The 14,578-nt window shown below is 51.9% G+C and overlaps 5 protein-coding genes across 5 annotated transcripts; 3 read left to right on the top strand and 2 right to left on the bottom strand.

Moving 5' to 3' along the window:
* Positions 1–804: 804 nt before the first annotated feature.
* Positions 805–2,308, top strand: CABS01_09172 (DnaJ domain-containing protein; the record flags this gene model as incomplete). Its single annotated transcript, XM_060542529.1, has 4 exons — positions 805–856; positions 925–983; positions 1,071–2,159; positions 2,219–2,308. 4 exons carry the CDS (start codon positions 805–807, stop codon positions 2,306–2,308), a joined length of 1,290 nt encoding a protein of 429 aa, XP_060400810.1.
* A 946-nt stretch (positions 2,309–3,254) lies between these two features.
* Positions 3,255–4,022, top strand: CABS01_09173 (60S ribosomal protein L32; the record flags this gene model as incomplete). Its single annotated transcript, XM_060542530.1, has 4 exons — positions 3,255–3,294; positions 3,428–3,552; positions 3,692–3,813; positions 3,914–4,022. The coding sequence occupies 4 exons, from the start codon at positions 3,255–3,257 to the stop codon at positions 4,020–4,022; spliced, it is 396 nt and encodes a 131-aa protein (XP_060400811.1).
* Positions 4,023–5,197: 1,175 nt separating this feature from the next.
* On the bottom strand, positions 5,198–6,272 carry CABS01_09174 (uncharacterized protein; the record flags this gene model as incomplete). The annotated part of the gene is made up of 2 exons (XM_060542531.1): positions 5,198–5,370; positions 6,218–6,272. The coding sequence occupies 2 exons, from the start codon at positions 6,270–6,272 to the stop codon at positions 5,198–5,200; spliced, it is 228 nt and encodes a 75-aa protein (XP_060400812.1).
* Positions 6,273–9,058: 2,786 nt separating this feature from the next.
* On the top strand, positions 9,059–9,854 carry CABS01_09175 (uncharacterized protein; the record flags this gene model as incomplete). The annotated part of the gene is made up of 2 exons (XM_060542532.1): positions 9,059–9,298; positions 9,369–9,854. 2 exons carry the CDS (start codon positions 9,059–9,061, stop codon positions 9,852–9,854), a joined length of 726 nt encoding a protein of 241 aa, XP_060400813.1.
* Positions 9,855–11,933: 2,079 nt separating this feature from the next.
* On the bottom strand, positions 11,934–12,744 carry CABS01_09176 (uncharacterized protein; the record flags this gene model as incomplete). The annotated part of the gene is made up of 3 exons (XM_060542533.1): positions 11,934–12,145; positions 12,219–12,368; positions 12,627–12,744. 3 exons carry the CDS (start codon positions 12,742–12,744, stop codon positions 11,934–11,936), a joined length of 480 nt encoding a protein of 159 aa, XP_060400814.1.
* Positions 12,745–14,578: the final 1,834 nt, after the last annotated feature.

A 14,578-nucleotide genomic window follows, 5' to 3' on the forward strand; every position in this document is an offset into this window, starting at 1 on the left:
GAGGTAAGCTGTAGAGGCAGAGTTTGATGAGGCACTTGTTTGCTGCGAGTGAGCTCAGTCCTCTCAGTCCCTCTGGAGTCTGCTATTCGGTAGCCTCGGGTTGACGCCGATCAAAATGACTTGCTTGTGAAAGCCCAACAAAGTGTTATTATTCACATAAGGGCTGAGTATGTAACTCGGGTTCGTTATACAATGCAACAATATACTAAACCTGTTCAATGACTGGTGAACTCCGTCTCAGTTGGTGAGAGTCCCAGTCACAAGTATATTTAGTCTCGGCAAGTATTGAGGTGCCTTGGCAACCAAGCCAGTACTCAACGATCCAGCGGATCCAAGGAAATGCGGTAGGTCTCGAGGAACCTACCTTAGATAATTAGGTAGGCAAGCAGCTGGACACCGCCTTCTAAAACCTGGAAAGCAGTGGAGGTTGCTGATGAACAGGTGCAGGCGGATAGGCGGCTGGGAAAGGAGACTGGGGCCTGGGCTGCTTACCTCTATACCGTACCTAGGTAGTGTACAAGGTACCCCCGCCGACTGCCAACAACCATCTGCCGCGCGCTCTCAGCAGGTTACCCGTAGCGCTGTGAACCTGCAAAGCAGCCGCACGCCCAGCAAGGCACTGAGGTGCGGGCATGCTGGGTACCCCGCCAAACAAAGGCCTGCTATCGGCAGGTACACCGTACTCCAGACAAAATATTTTCAATTCTACTCCACATCCCACCCTTCTCACAACTGCAAATCACTCCTCTGAAGGCCGAATCTCGAGCAAGACTTGCCCGAGGGCCCTTCGAAGAAGCTTCAATCATGGACAGTGGTGGACCGAGCATGGCGGGGGAGGAAGATATTGATCTCTACGGTAAGACTCTGCCTATGGAGCCCAGGGGTACTTTTTTCGCAGTGGATCACATCTGACGCATTTTCCAGAGCTCCTCGGCATTGATAAGGATGCTTCGCAGGATCAGATCAAGAAGGCATACCGAAAGGTTCGTAACCCCTCTCCCTGGTCGCAACGACAACTACAATCACACGCCAGCGGCAACACTCCTTACTGACTCACCCGTCTTGCATAGGCCGCCCTTCTTCACCACCCCGACAAAGTCCCCGAGGAACGCAGAGAGGAGTCGGAAGCCAAGTTCAAGGCTGTCAGCCAGGCCTACGAAATCCTCAAAGATGAGGACAAACGCCACCTTTACGACACCCATGGCATGGCCGCATTCGACCCTTCGCGGGGCGGCCCCGGCGGTCCCGGCGGCGTCGAGGTCGACTTGAACGACATTCTGTCACAAATGTTCGGCATGGGCATGGGCGGCCCCGGTGGCCCTGGTGCCGGTCCCAGAAGACCGCGTCGCGGTCCCGACGAGGACCAGCCTTACAAGGTCACGCTCGAGGAGTTGTACAAGGGCAAGACTGTCAAGTTCTCCGCAAACAAGCAGGTTGTCTGCGGCACCTGTAAGGGATCCGGCGCCAAGGCAAACGTCAAGCCCCAGCAGTGCGAGAAGTGCAGAGGCGCCGGTATGGCAGAGGCCTTCCGCCAGGTCGGACCGGGTATGGTCCGCAAAGAGACCGTTATTTGCGATCGTTGCGAGGGATCCGGAAACTTCTGCAAGGAGAAGGACCGCTGCAAGAAGTGCAAGGGCAAGCGCACTACCTCCGAGACCAAGGTCCTCGAGATTTACATTCCCAGAGGTTCCCAGAATGGAGAGAGGATCGTGTTGGAGGGCGAGGCGGACCAGTTCCCAGACCAGACCCCCGGAGACATTGTTTTCCACTTGGCCGAGGAGCCCCACGACGAGTTCACTCGCATCGGCAACGATCTCTCTGCCGAGCTGAATGTCTCTCTTGCTGAGGCTCTCGGTGGCTTTTCTCGTGTTGTGTTGACGCACCTTGACGGCCGCGGTATTCATATGGAAAGACAGCGCGGCGAAATCCTCCGCCCCGGCGATATCCTCAAGGTCGCTGGCGAGGGTATGCCTCAGAAGCGCGGCGAAGAGAAGGGTGACTTGTACCTGATTGTCAATGTTGAGTTCCCTGAGGATGGCTGGTTGAAGGATGATAAGGAGTACGATGCTCTGAACAAGCTCCTTCCTCCTCCTCCTCCCCCCATCACAGCCGAGGAGGTCGATGAGGTTGAGTACGAAGAGGTGGATAGCCTGGATTCGGTAAGTCTTCACAAGTCGTTTCATCATCAGATACCTGGTGCTAACACAAATGTCTACAGATGGGCGCCAACTCGGGAGACCCGCGTTTCGGTGGCGAATGGGAAGACGAAGATGAAGAAGATGGCCAGCCTCAGTGCCAGCCTCAGTAAGAGGTGTTGAGGTGGATAGAGATTTTAGAGGACAGAGTCTTGGGCTTGATGCCCTGAAGCTCATGACAGACATGACGACCCGGACGGTGTGGGGGGGTGAGCATAGACGTGGGAACTGGAGAGGAGTTTTGCTTGGTTGTTTGGGCATCATCCCCCTCATGAATGAAAGGCAACCCGTAATACACGGTTGCTATATCGCTTCTCAACCATGGTGCAGTCGTATAGCGAACAGTGGTGACTCATGGAAAGCACAAACCGCTTCTAGTTCTGCTATAATGGGCTTTGTCTGCCCCGCTAGACGTGTATGTACAGCTTAGTGCTCTCCCCTGTCATCAAACAACAACCACATCCCATATAGTATAGTGGTTAGTATACTCCGCTTTCATGTTTCCAATGACATCCGGAGAGTCCCGAGTTCGAACCTCGGTGTGGGAAATTTCTTTTGCTGGATTTGGCATTTGTTTTTTCTCTTGAACAATGGTGTTTCCAGAGACGTGGGAGATCGATGCAGGACATGCCGCCTCGTCAACTGTACCACAGTTGGTCCGTGCTCTCCTCGACACCTATTTTTTTTTTTTGGAGTTCCGTTGCGCAGGTAGGCCAATTGCATTGGCTGCAGACCGAAAAGAGTCCCTTCCGCTAGCGCGACCTGTTGGGCCAGTAGCAGGTCTCCGCTCCTGCATTTTTTTTTCTTCCCCCGCTAGGCGGCCCACACGTGACCAACAAAATCTTAGGGCTTCGGAAAGAGCCCACGTCCAGTGCGATTCGAAATGGTGGTCACCCAAATTTCACGATCGCCTTGAAGCCCGAATTTGACGACGTACACCCGCCCCGACTAACCCAATAGCCAGGAACAGCCGTCAAGGTGAGATTTGATTGCTACGGCATCCTTCATCGACATGCTGTCGGTATTGTGATTCAATTACTGACATTTGGTTTCATAAAGATGGTCGCCGCAAAGAAGCACGTTCCTATCGTGAAGAAGCGTATGTTTTTTCCTTCCCCGAGGACACAGCACCCCTCTACGACCCCGCGTACCCGACAACCTCGACGATGATTACAACCGAACGAGAACTTTGGATTGGAAACGAGAGGATTGACGGGTGTTATTTTGAACAGGCACGAAGCTCTTCAACCGCCACCAGAGCGACCGCTTTATGCGCGTTGATCGATCATGGCGCAAGCCCAAGGGTATCGACAACCGCGTCCGCCGTCGCTTCAGGGGTAACACTGCCATGCCCTCGGTACGTCGAGACACCTCCCTGCTGGATTTGGACTTGGGTTCGAAAATAGACATCAACAAGAAGAGGAGCGAATTTCGGGATGGAAATGGTTCTAGAGACCCAGGGTTACAGCTGCTAACCTGGCATTCCTGCACTCCAGATCGGCTTCGGCTCCAACAAGAAGACCAAGTACATGATGCCCTCCGGCCACAAGGCCTTCCTCGTCAGCAACGTCAACGACGTCAACCTCCTGCTGATGCACAACCGCACCTACGCTGCCGAGTGCGTACCACCCCACACCCGCCTACCAGCTCCGACCGAGAAGCCGAGCGAAGGGCATCTTTCCGATGGAAAACACAGCCAGCTGACAGACTCACTACAGGATCGCCCACAACGTCTCCTCGAGAAAGCGCATCGACATCATCGGCCGCGCCAAGCAGCTCGGTGTCAAGGTCACGAACCCCAAGGCCAAGGTCACCACCGAGGTCTAAGCGAAGAAGAAGATGTAAAAACTTTTCTCTCAGTGGGTTGCGTAGAGGAAAAATCAGCTGTTCGGGGCGAGGGGGTTCGGTTTTCATCGCCTGGTTACTTGCGTTGTGCTCTCATATCCAGGGAACGGGAATGCATCGGAAACGGTTTCTGCGATGATTCAGGGCTGGCGGCTTGGCATGGCTCGTACCGTTGTGCTAGGAAATACAAAAAAACAACCGCAGCAAAATTCAACGACTTGACGTTCACTCAGGCGTGTGTTTCTTACTACTACCGTCGATTGACAAGAATAAGGCGTTGGGTGGGATGGAAAACAGGATCCTTCATATGCTCGGTAATTCGAGAATATCACCAACCCCTTTGGCCCCTGCACTGTACTCTGCGCCAGTGACGTTCGTGCTTATTTTGCTGTCCGGCTGTTCTTGCCGGCTGAGTCCTTCTGTCTGCTTGGTTATCTGCATTACCTTCACTTAGGAGAATTGTTCCCAATCTAAGTTTGACTCCCCGGCCTATCTAACATGTCGTCTAGTCGTCTATCGTTCCCCGTGGTAGGTCTGACCATCTGCTAAACCGCTGTTCCCGCCATCCATTTCCACAGTCAAACTCGCCGGATGATAAATAGACGCGGGTGTGCCTACTGGGTCATGACGATATAAGCTTTGCCCTCGAGCTTGCCTGCCAACGACAGCACCAGATTAACTGATACACTTTGGACTGACAAGCACCAAGGAAACGGTCTGACTACTAATTACACCAGATGCATATCACAACAACTCACTGATTAACAATAGCTTGTGAAGAAGTAATGTATTATCTAGGTATGCATTGCATCATTCCACCCACCCGCAAAACGATCAATCTCCATTTGTGATTGCAGCGCAAGAGAAACTCAATAAGGACAGAATGACAGGAAACGCTCGCTTTCCCGTCGTCAAAACCGTTATAAACGCAAATACAGACTCCTGGTATCCATGATCTCGTGACAGTTGAAAAGAGGAACAAGAATAGAAAAAAGGCGTTGAATGGGGTTTTGTTCAGTTGGTCGTCTCATTCTGATGACAACTCAGGTCGTATCCTGGAAGACGCGGAGAGTACCAGAGCGAGGACGAAATTCTCGACATTGCTGTCCGAAGGCTCATCGCACCGACACCTTTACGCCGTGAGAGTGGCGTCGACTCTATCGGAAGCAGTTGAAGCGGCCGATGCGCATGCGCCAGGGACCGCGGTGGACGCCGTGGCGGTCTGCGTGGACGGAGGTGCCGAAGTTGCGGCCGCCGATGGGCTTGGAGTAGAAGAAGGGCATGATGATTGTTTGGTACTTTGTAGGAGGTTGTGTAGGGTTTGAAATTGCTGCAGAGATTATTAGTCCAAGGTCCGAGGGTGCGCAGACCGCCGGTTTGCCACTTGAGGAGTGTCAATGTACCTTGTGCTTCTTGTCGAAGTTATTCGCAGTGGAGAGCTTGTATTTTGTGTGGTTGATATGGATCACGGACTATGGATGAACGGCCAAGAAGGAACGGGCTTGTATTAAATACCTAGTTAGACGTCGGTTCCCTCCACGTACGAACCAGTGACGAAGGGGCAGCAGACCACACCCGGCCTTCGTCTCCCTTCCCCCTTTGGCTTGCTTTTCTTCCCCAACCTTTTCTTGAATTGCACCAGTGACACAATGGTATCACCCTTGGAAACTTGGCTGGAAGGGTCGCTTGTGCTGTGTGGTGTTGTATGCCAAGAGCTCGTTGTGAGGGCGGTGACGTAGGCGTGGCTGAGCAGTATGAGGTTGCGAGTGTGGCTGGGTGGGACACAGAGTTTCGTCAAGTATGATGGGTGTGGCCATCGATTGGTGGACGGCGCCATAACTAATATGGGTAGTGGCTGAGGTGTGTGCGGCAGGGTCCGCTGAAGTGATCGAAAAGGGGAAGAAGGATTGTGAGTGGTGAATTCGTTCTGAGGAGTAGCGACTTAGATGCGAGGGATCGGTCGATTGGAAAGTAAGGTTATTCCAACCTGCCGGCTGACTGACTTTATTTCTCGCTTCGCCATCGCTCCCCTCAACGGCCTCTCGAACTCTTTTACACGGGATGTTTCGATGGCCTCATAGAATTGGTTGAGCACTTTCAGCTACCCTCAATTTTGTCTGTCTTTGACCAGTACGCATGGCATACCATGTATTGCGTTACAAGCGGGTTTGTCTCACGAGCCTCACTCCAAAGCACTCCACCGATCTCTCCAGGAGTATTCATATCGACCATGAGGATGGTACTTGCAATCACAAGTTGCAGTTCTGAGGGCTTGTTCGCGGTCTACCACGTCTACTGCTCATGTTTCTAATGTTCTCTCGACTTGAACATCACACCCTGAAAATGGGCATCATGTTGTTTGGCGCTTTGAGGTGAATCCGTCAAGACTGAGGCCTGCTGGGTCAGCACCCAGTTGCGAGGGAGGCAGGGTAGTGTGTCGGCCTTGATGGGGCCGCACATGGTCTCTTGTCGTAAATAATTCAAAAGCTTGTCATGGTTACTTCAGAAAGCTTACTGTGTTCTCCCGTTGACTAAGATCGATGGGGGTAGCCTAAGGATTTAATTCCTTATCAACCCGAGATCTCCTTTAGCAATGAGCATTGCAGATGACTCCCGCACGAACAGAGGCCTTGACGATCAACATCAGTTGGGCTAGACGTCTTCTCGTTCCCGCGGGGTATGCACGCGAGCGTTGCTTGGTGGACTGATCTGGGGTTACGAGCCCTCGGAGTCCTATCGCGGTCAGTTCGCATAACCTCGATTTTCACTTACACGGACACAACTTGCCAGTATCTCTTATAGAAAGCTGATACGCGACGCTGTATGGTAAAGGCAGTGGTTGAAAGAAGATAATGTGCAATTTTTCAGCGACAAATGGTCTCTTCAACCCACATTCCCAACGTGGCTTGCGAGATGAGACACCATGCGAAGTCTTCAGGGCACACCAGATGCTGTGTAGAGCATCAGATTTTTTAATGAGAGGCTAGACATTCTGAAAGAGCAGGAATGGTCTTTCCTATAGTTCAGCGCGTTCGCAGGAGCCTGCCCGCCATGCTCCTTGCGGCCCGGAGCAATTCTCCGGGCATGTGTCACTGCTGCTGCCTCGTCTCTCAGGAGTCAGAATGCTCTGTTGTGCATATGAAGAGCGTTCAAAAATTCTTTCCTCAATCAAGCTTGCCACAAAGATCCAGGACACCGAGCTCCCTACTGATGAGTTTCCAAAATTCACGTTTTGCTTGCAGTCTCGGTAGCTAAGGTACCTCGATACGCCGATCTTAGGCGCATCGATTCATCTTGATCATCAGATACACTTCTAAATTAGCCAACTCACCAGGTCGAACCGAGTCTGTCCGCCTCTCTCCACCCTCTATCCGTGATTCCGAGGAGGCGAGGCTCATTCAACCGTCATCTGTGAGCTTATCCTTCCACGCACAGCCTTCATGCACGTAATCAGGGGGATATGTCGAAAACGGAAACGAGCTTGTAGCTCGGTGATATAATTTGGACATGGCGCCTCAAATGAGGCTCAAAGGATTCGATACTATTCTCTTGCCGCAAGCAAAGTTTCCTCCCACGAATTGGCCATGCGTAGGACTGGCGTTGGGCGGGGCAAGAAGAATCGAGCATAACGCCTGGCAGAACCGGGCCGGTCAACCCTTCGGACCGTGGCACAGATCGCGACATGATGAGCAAGAAGCCCTCCGAGTAAAGAACTCTCAAGTCGGCCGTTGTTTGCGGACCAAGAATTTCAATATCCTGCGTGTGAGACACTGTCTTTCGGACTACCACAAGGCATTGCTTATTCTCGTCGGAGCCGGATATAGCTGCGCTTGCGGGGTTCGTTGATCTTGCCTTCAACCGTTTGGTTCCTATGTGAGACACTTCCGAATCTCCTTCCGGTCCTGGAGACATCATCTCCGTCCGGCTTTTGTAGATGGGGAAACTTCTTCAATGAAGGCACACACTGTCGGACTCGGGAATGACGCCATTCCCTGCGTTCCTCAAGTCTGTCGTAAAGCTAGGAAAGAGTCTACATGAGTGAGGCTCAACCATGGCGCCTAATGGCTGGTTCCCTGGATCATACAGTGCACGCGCGGTACGAAGTGGTTCTTGCTACGTCTTGTGGTTCCGTACAGACTATACTACTACACCTAGCTCATAGATCAATAGGTATTCATCTTTGCTGACGCTTAGTTCAGGGTCTTCTAGCACACCACTTACTTCATCTTGTGGCGCGAACTAGAATAGTGTCCCTGAGCTTAAACACACCATGAAGATCTTCAATTCAAGACGACGGGTAGGATTTTTGTATCAACGTGTCTGGTCGTGCTTGCCACGAGTGAAAAGCTATTGGTTACTGTCAAAACAGACATTTCATGTCTTGCTGCGATCCTATCGCCAGGAAAGCTTGGTATCTGACGCTTCCAGCATCCGTATATCCCTTAGCATCTTGGCAGGAACATCATCCACGCCGGGAAGAGAAGTCGACCTCTCTACCACGGCACTGAGCGCTGATCAATCTTGGCACCCGACGTCAATCCGGGGGACAATCGTTGATGAGATCAACAACTACTCCGAGATGATCTCCAATGCTTCTTTCGACCGAGTCCAATCCTGAAAACGGATATCGACATGGACAACACGTTTTTGATGAGAGAGGACATCGGAGCTTTGGCATCGAGAGTTGCCTTTGACGAGGAGAAGTCGATCCGGATGAGGGTTTCAACTCGCAACCTCAGGGTCAAACATCTCGTCATCGTGGCATCGGAGTCATTACTTGCGGATTGCGAGACTTCAGATATCGAACATACTAAGTCGGTCTGGTAGACATCGTCTGTCCCGAAGCATTCGTAAATTCCTATAAGAGGCCTCAATATCGTCTACCCAGAGTTGACAAATCCTTCGATCATCAACAACTCGTAACTACAACCTCAATCACATTCCTCACATTCCTCACATTCCTCTCACTGTAATTCTTAGCAGTGTCTGCTTTCTCAAGAATTTGCTCAAAGGCCAACATGTACACCAAGGCTCTTACGGCGGCGGTTGCCGTCCTCTCCTTCGCCTCAGTCGAGGCAGCCATCCTCCCTCGCGCAACTATCACACCGGGCACCGTCGTTCTTCCCGAAGTCGTCTTCAACCCAGGGGAACTGACGGACCCGCTCTACACCGCGTTGAAGATCGTTAGCACCGACCTCGGCAAGACAACGACCCTGACTGGCGACCTCACCAGGACTGTCGGAACAACAGTAAAGGATGTAAGTCCAATCCCCCCATACTGAACTCCTCCCAGAACTCGAAAGCCATACTCACCCTTTCCCCTTTCAGAGAACCGACCAGGTCAACGCTGTCATCCGCCAAATAACAAGCAACACAAACAGCATTCGCACCAGAGTCGGCACCGTCGTCGGCAATCTCCTGGGCGTTGTCCCGTCGGGCATCCCTGCCCCGTCCGCGACCTCCGCGGCGCCACCCTCCATTCCCACGGCCGAGGTCGTCCAGATCGCGCAGGACGTCGTCGTCCAGGCCCAACTGCTCGCTCGCCAGGCTACCACCCAGCTGCAGAACATCCAGGCCCAGGCCAACGCCGTCGCCGACCCCGCCGCCAAGGCAGCATACACGCTCGCTTACACCCAGGCCAACCTGGCGCTCCAGATCGCGCTCAGCACCGTCGGCGCCGCGGCCTCGACTGCGCTCACGGCCGTGGCGAACGCTGCTGGTAGTGCCAACGGCCTTGCTGATCGTATCCGCAACATTCAGGCCAAGCTGAACCCTGTTCTCATCATTGGCGCCAACCCCGATGTTACCTTTTAAGGATTCCCGAATTTACAAGGCGTCTTGGCTGAGCCGAGGATGCTTGGACTCAGGGTAACTTGAAGCTGGCCCGTCATTCGGTCGAGCAAGACTCGACACAAGGATGAGGCGAACTGGTTCGCATGAAAATGCGATGACACTTGGGATCAGCATATCAAGGGACTATAATGTTAGGGACTAGGTGGTACTGGCGCAAGGATTAATAGGCTATACACTCTTTGATAATGACACCTAATAATTCACCTAATTTGTCATCGATTTCCCGTGTACATAATGAGCATCAATCAGTCAACGGACTATCTGCTTAGTTTGAGCAGATCTGGACTTCCGGCCAGATCGTGTTACTTGAGCAGATACATACTCTATAGCAATATGGTACAACTACATCATTAGTCAGTTGATAAGTCCTGTTCTGTTGGATTCGATCACATGAGGTAAACATCGCCGGAGCCTAGGATCATTGGCACGCCAGTCTTCTCTTGTGCTGGTCGTTTCGTTCACAGATCTACGATACTTCCTGCCGGCTCGGATCAAGGGTAGTAGGGTTACTAGGCTACTAGACACTCGATAAACTTTACATATTATGGCCTAATGGCCGTCAATTATCAGATTCAGACTGCCCACTATTTCCCTGCTTCGATAAGCTTCATACGGCAATATGAGAACTGACGACAACTTGAACATGACGGCGCCAACAGCATAGGCAGCAGTTCATAGCCCTTAGGGAACCAGACTCTCATCATACCCATTTCATTGCCAGTACTCAAGTATCATGGGCAATACACCAGGCCGTCGGGAAACACACGAAGTCATACCGTGCCCAGGCTGAACGCATCGAAATTGTTTGCAAGATATCAGGCTCTCGACTATCGAGCTCTGGCATCTCTCAACGAGAGAATCTTGCGATGCCAAGTCCCGCGCTCTGATCCTCTCCCACCGCAGAATATAATGGATGATATGCAGGGACTGACCACCCGGCATGGCTCACACCAATTACAGACGCAAGAGTAGCTCACTGAGAGCATGGTCTATCGGCTCGTCAGACTGATTGCACCCAAATGTATGTCCAGACGAACATCATGGGCTCCCGTCCACATCGTTACACAAGTCATGGAAGGCTACAGGTTCAAAGTAAGGCACCGAGCCACGTAGTTCGGACGGGGAAGAGATGTTCCGTCGAAAACGACGCCTTTTCTTCGTATCCTGAGACTGTGATCAAGTATCTCACGTATCACTTATGAATCCTCTGTTTGCTAAAACGCTTCGCTTTCAAACTGCTGGGTACTTACCTTTTTTTTTCTTTTTTTAATTTTTTGGAAAGGCATGTCTCGGGACCGAGAGACATGGCGCAGGGAGAGGTAGGTCGTTGATATGTTTACCCCTGAAAATAGCATATTTTAGTATCGGTGAGACATCTCGCACCTTGGGCATGCAGACCTTGAGTCGGTATTTACATAGTTAGGCCAGTCAAGGTACACCGCCGCCCCCAAGGACGGCGAGCCTGCATCTCTTGGGATGATCTGTTCTTCTCATGTCGGTTCTAATGTGACAGCTATGTTGGATCCGATGTAACAGATGAGGTATCACCGAGCTTGCGACTGTATGCCGCCGCCGCGGAGTGCATATTCGATGAATCATTCAATAACCCGTATCATGCAAATTTCCATTCACTCTCTCTCATCAAAAAGGTTCGTCGACCGAGCTTCGGATGACTGGTGCGCGCGTCCTTCGCCATGCATCACGATGCTGGCTGAGCTCTTGAAGGAATCACAGTTTGAGAGATACGTGTAAGAGCGAATAAGGGACGACTAGCCGAAGCCACTAGAGTTTGATGGGACGAGCGGGCATGTGCGTTTGCGCCGGGCCCCAGATGTTCGGTCCCGAGGAAGCCTGGGTTTCAGATGAGGCTCTTTTTTTGTTGTCTTTCTTCTTTTCACTCTTCACACTTGTTCCTGATGTTTTTTCCCTCCCTTTCGCGTGTTGCCTGCAACCTTTACGCTGCTTACAAAACTTCGGACGAAGGTAATTGACTTTCGCCTGCAGCCATAAACGTGAGCAGAGTCTTGTTGTTGCTCGTGCTCAGCAAGCTTCCGGGGGGTGCAGGCCCCCGCACGGGTTGCCGGTGAGGATGTGAGCGAGTCTATACGGATACCCGTACCGCGGTTGATGGAAATAGGATCCTGCTGCGGGCGTGTGCCCGGTGAACGACGGCGGATACTGGTTGGTGGGAAAGTGTGGTGGCGAGATTGAAAGCAGACCGGTCTCTTCAGCTTGAGGAGGACGCGATGAGTCTCGGATGGTGTTTGCGAGGCAACTGGTATGCTGTGGTGATTACTTCACATTCCTCGTCTCTGACGGGCTTACAGAGGAATATCTTGGCGGGGGACGTGTCAGGCTCGGGTCCGAACAGAAGCTGAGAAAAGCCACAGTCAGCGCCGTCGACGCCATAGGTCTGGATCTGGAGGCTGATTTCTCGACCGGCGCCGTTTGCAACGGAGTGGATGTGAAGTTTACCTGGTGTTTGGGACGAGCCACATCGAAACGGGCCAGCAGCCGTGACGCACGGATGAGCGGCGATGGTGGCGGCGGTGGTTGCTTAGGACGGTTCATCATGGTTGACGGAGGGAAGATAATACTTCAGGAAGCGAGGAGGGAGAGAAATCACATTGATGTTGATCGCCGGAGACGGGCAGAAAGTTGTTGATGAATTGGAAAGATCGACGCCGGGAACATTTCTCGATGCGTGAAAGTGAGCCTGAAGCGCGTACCTACACGATGGCAGCGGCTTTGCGGCTTGTCTAGAACGCTGGCAGAGGTCTCCCGTCTCCAGTATTGAGAGTTTCAGCGGGTCGGGCTTTAATTCCCGTGACGAGCTGGTCATGAGAAGCATGACGAAGGCGTATGTTTGTACGACGTCTTGGCCCAGGCAAGAGGCAGCTGTTTACCTGAATCCGGATTGTGATGAGGTGGAACTATGCGTAAGTGGAAGTGGGAGGTCGGAAGTAGCGTTCAAGGTGGGTAAACTCGTAGAGCCGGAATAGGAAGATATAAACGATGTGCGCGAGAGGTGGCAGTTTCGGTTGGAGTTGGAGGTATTCCTCTAGCTGCGCTGGATGTGGACTAGGTGACAAGTCTGAAAGTTGGTCCAATGCGAATGGACGTTTTCCCAATGGTCCCAGGAGTCCAGGACTGAGGAGCCCAAGACCCAGAGACCAGGCCCGAGAGCTTAATACTCTCCCACCCAGGGGCCAGGGCCAGACCTCCTTTTTCAAAATTCGACTAACACTGGCGGGTATACTTCCGGTGCAGGGAATATGACTAAGAGACCTCGTCTCCGATAACGGTACATTGTTAGACAGTTGGCCCAGATGTAAACGGCGAACGGACCGTGATGCAATGTCGAGGAGAGAGAGGGGCCACCAGAACAACAGCTTCAGGAGCAGGAGAGGGGATAGAAGAAGAAGAAAATCTGTGACGAGAGTCGGGAAGACGGAGGCAGCCTCAGAGATTTCTGACAGCGGGTGAAAGAAGATGGAACTCGTAGCTGGCAAGGAGGTCTGGTTTTCTCGATAATGACTGGCTACACCTCAGAGTGAACTATCTTAGGTAGACAGGTAAGTACTTTTTTGGAGTACATACACCAGTGACCAAGATGTACTTGAATACTTGGTTCCTGAGGTGGAAAGCGGCATGGCCCTGGTCGACTCCCAGTTGTTTCAAGTCCACAAACCCCAGCCAAACATTTCGCAGGGTGTCGAGTCTCCAAAGTTCATTTCACTGCCGCATTTTTTTTATTTTTTTTTTATTTTTTTTTGTTATTTGATTCTGAACAATCTGAACTTTTCAAGATGTGTTGTCGACAGGCCGAGGCGGGAAAGAGGCGTGAGAGGCTTGTGAGAGAGCAAGACATGACAGCATCGGGCAGACATGCTATTTCCCCTGAACGTACGGATACACAGAATTCCGTACAGCAAGATTAGTACCGAGTACATTGTGCCTGACTACTTGGTGTGTATGGGTGTGCACAACATGTCGAGGTTGCATCTGCACCCATCACCTATCACGGCAGCGCGCGGGAGGAACAAGTTGATTCTCGTCTACCCAATCTCTGGCCTTCCCTCCTGCAGCAGCGTCTCTCGCATGAAATTGAATTTTGGGCTGTTTTAGCGGCGGCAGCACAGCAAAGGGGTTCCGGACCTGGCAAGCTTCGGATTTTTTTATTTTTTTTTTCCTTTCTCTCTGTCTCTCTGAGTCTCGTCAAGTTCTCCCATCCCCCGTGTTCCCCGTGCTGGATTCGCACCCTTACTACGTAGTTCCCGTCAGGTTCCTCCAAGTTCCTTCCGTACCTGCGGATACCTCCTCCCATCTTAGAGCTATCCCGCCCGGGCTGTTGCTCCGTCATATTCGCTGGGTTCACACGCACACATAGAACACACACACGACACCCACGGCACACAATAAACTAAACACACTTTTGAACACATCTTTCCCACTTCCTTGTCTTCCCGTCTTCTCTCTTTTTCTTGTCGGCTTGACGTTTACCGAATCCAGCATCTTGGGCACTTTTTTGGGGCCCAGAATTGATTTTGCAGTCCGCACCGTTTTCCTACCTAACCTTACCATCCATTCCATTGACATCCTCTTCAGCCCTTGTCGCTCCTTTTAATTATTCTTCTCGAGCATCCCCTCACCTTACAACTCGCCTTATTAGGTACACATACATG

This window comes from Colletotrichum abscissum (genome assembly GCF_030869225.1).
Source record: "Colletotrichum abscissum strain IMI 504890 chromosome Unknown Scaffold_21.1, whole genome shotgun sequence".
Classification (NCBI taxonomy): domain Eukaryota; kingdom Fungi; phylum Ascomycota; class Sordariomycetes; order Glomerellales; family Glomerellaceae; genus Colletotrichum; species Colletotrichum abscissum.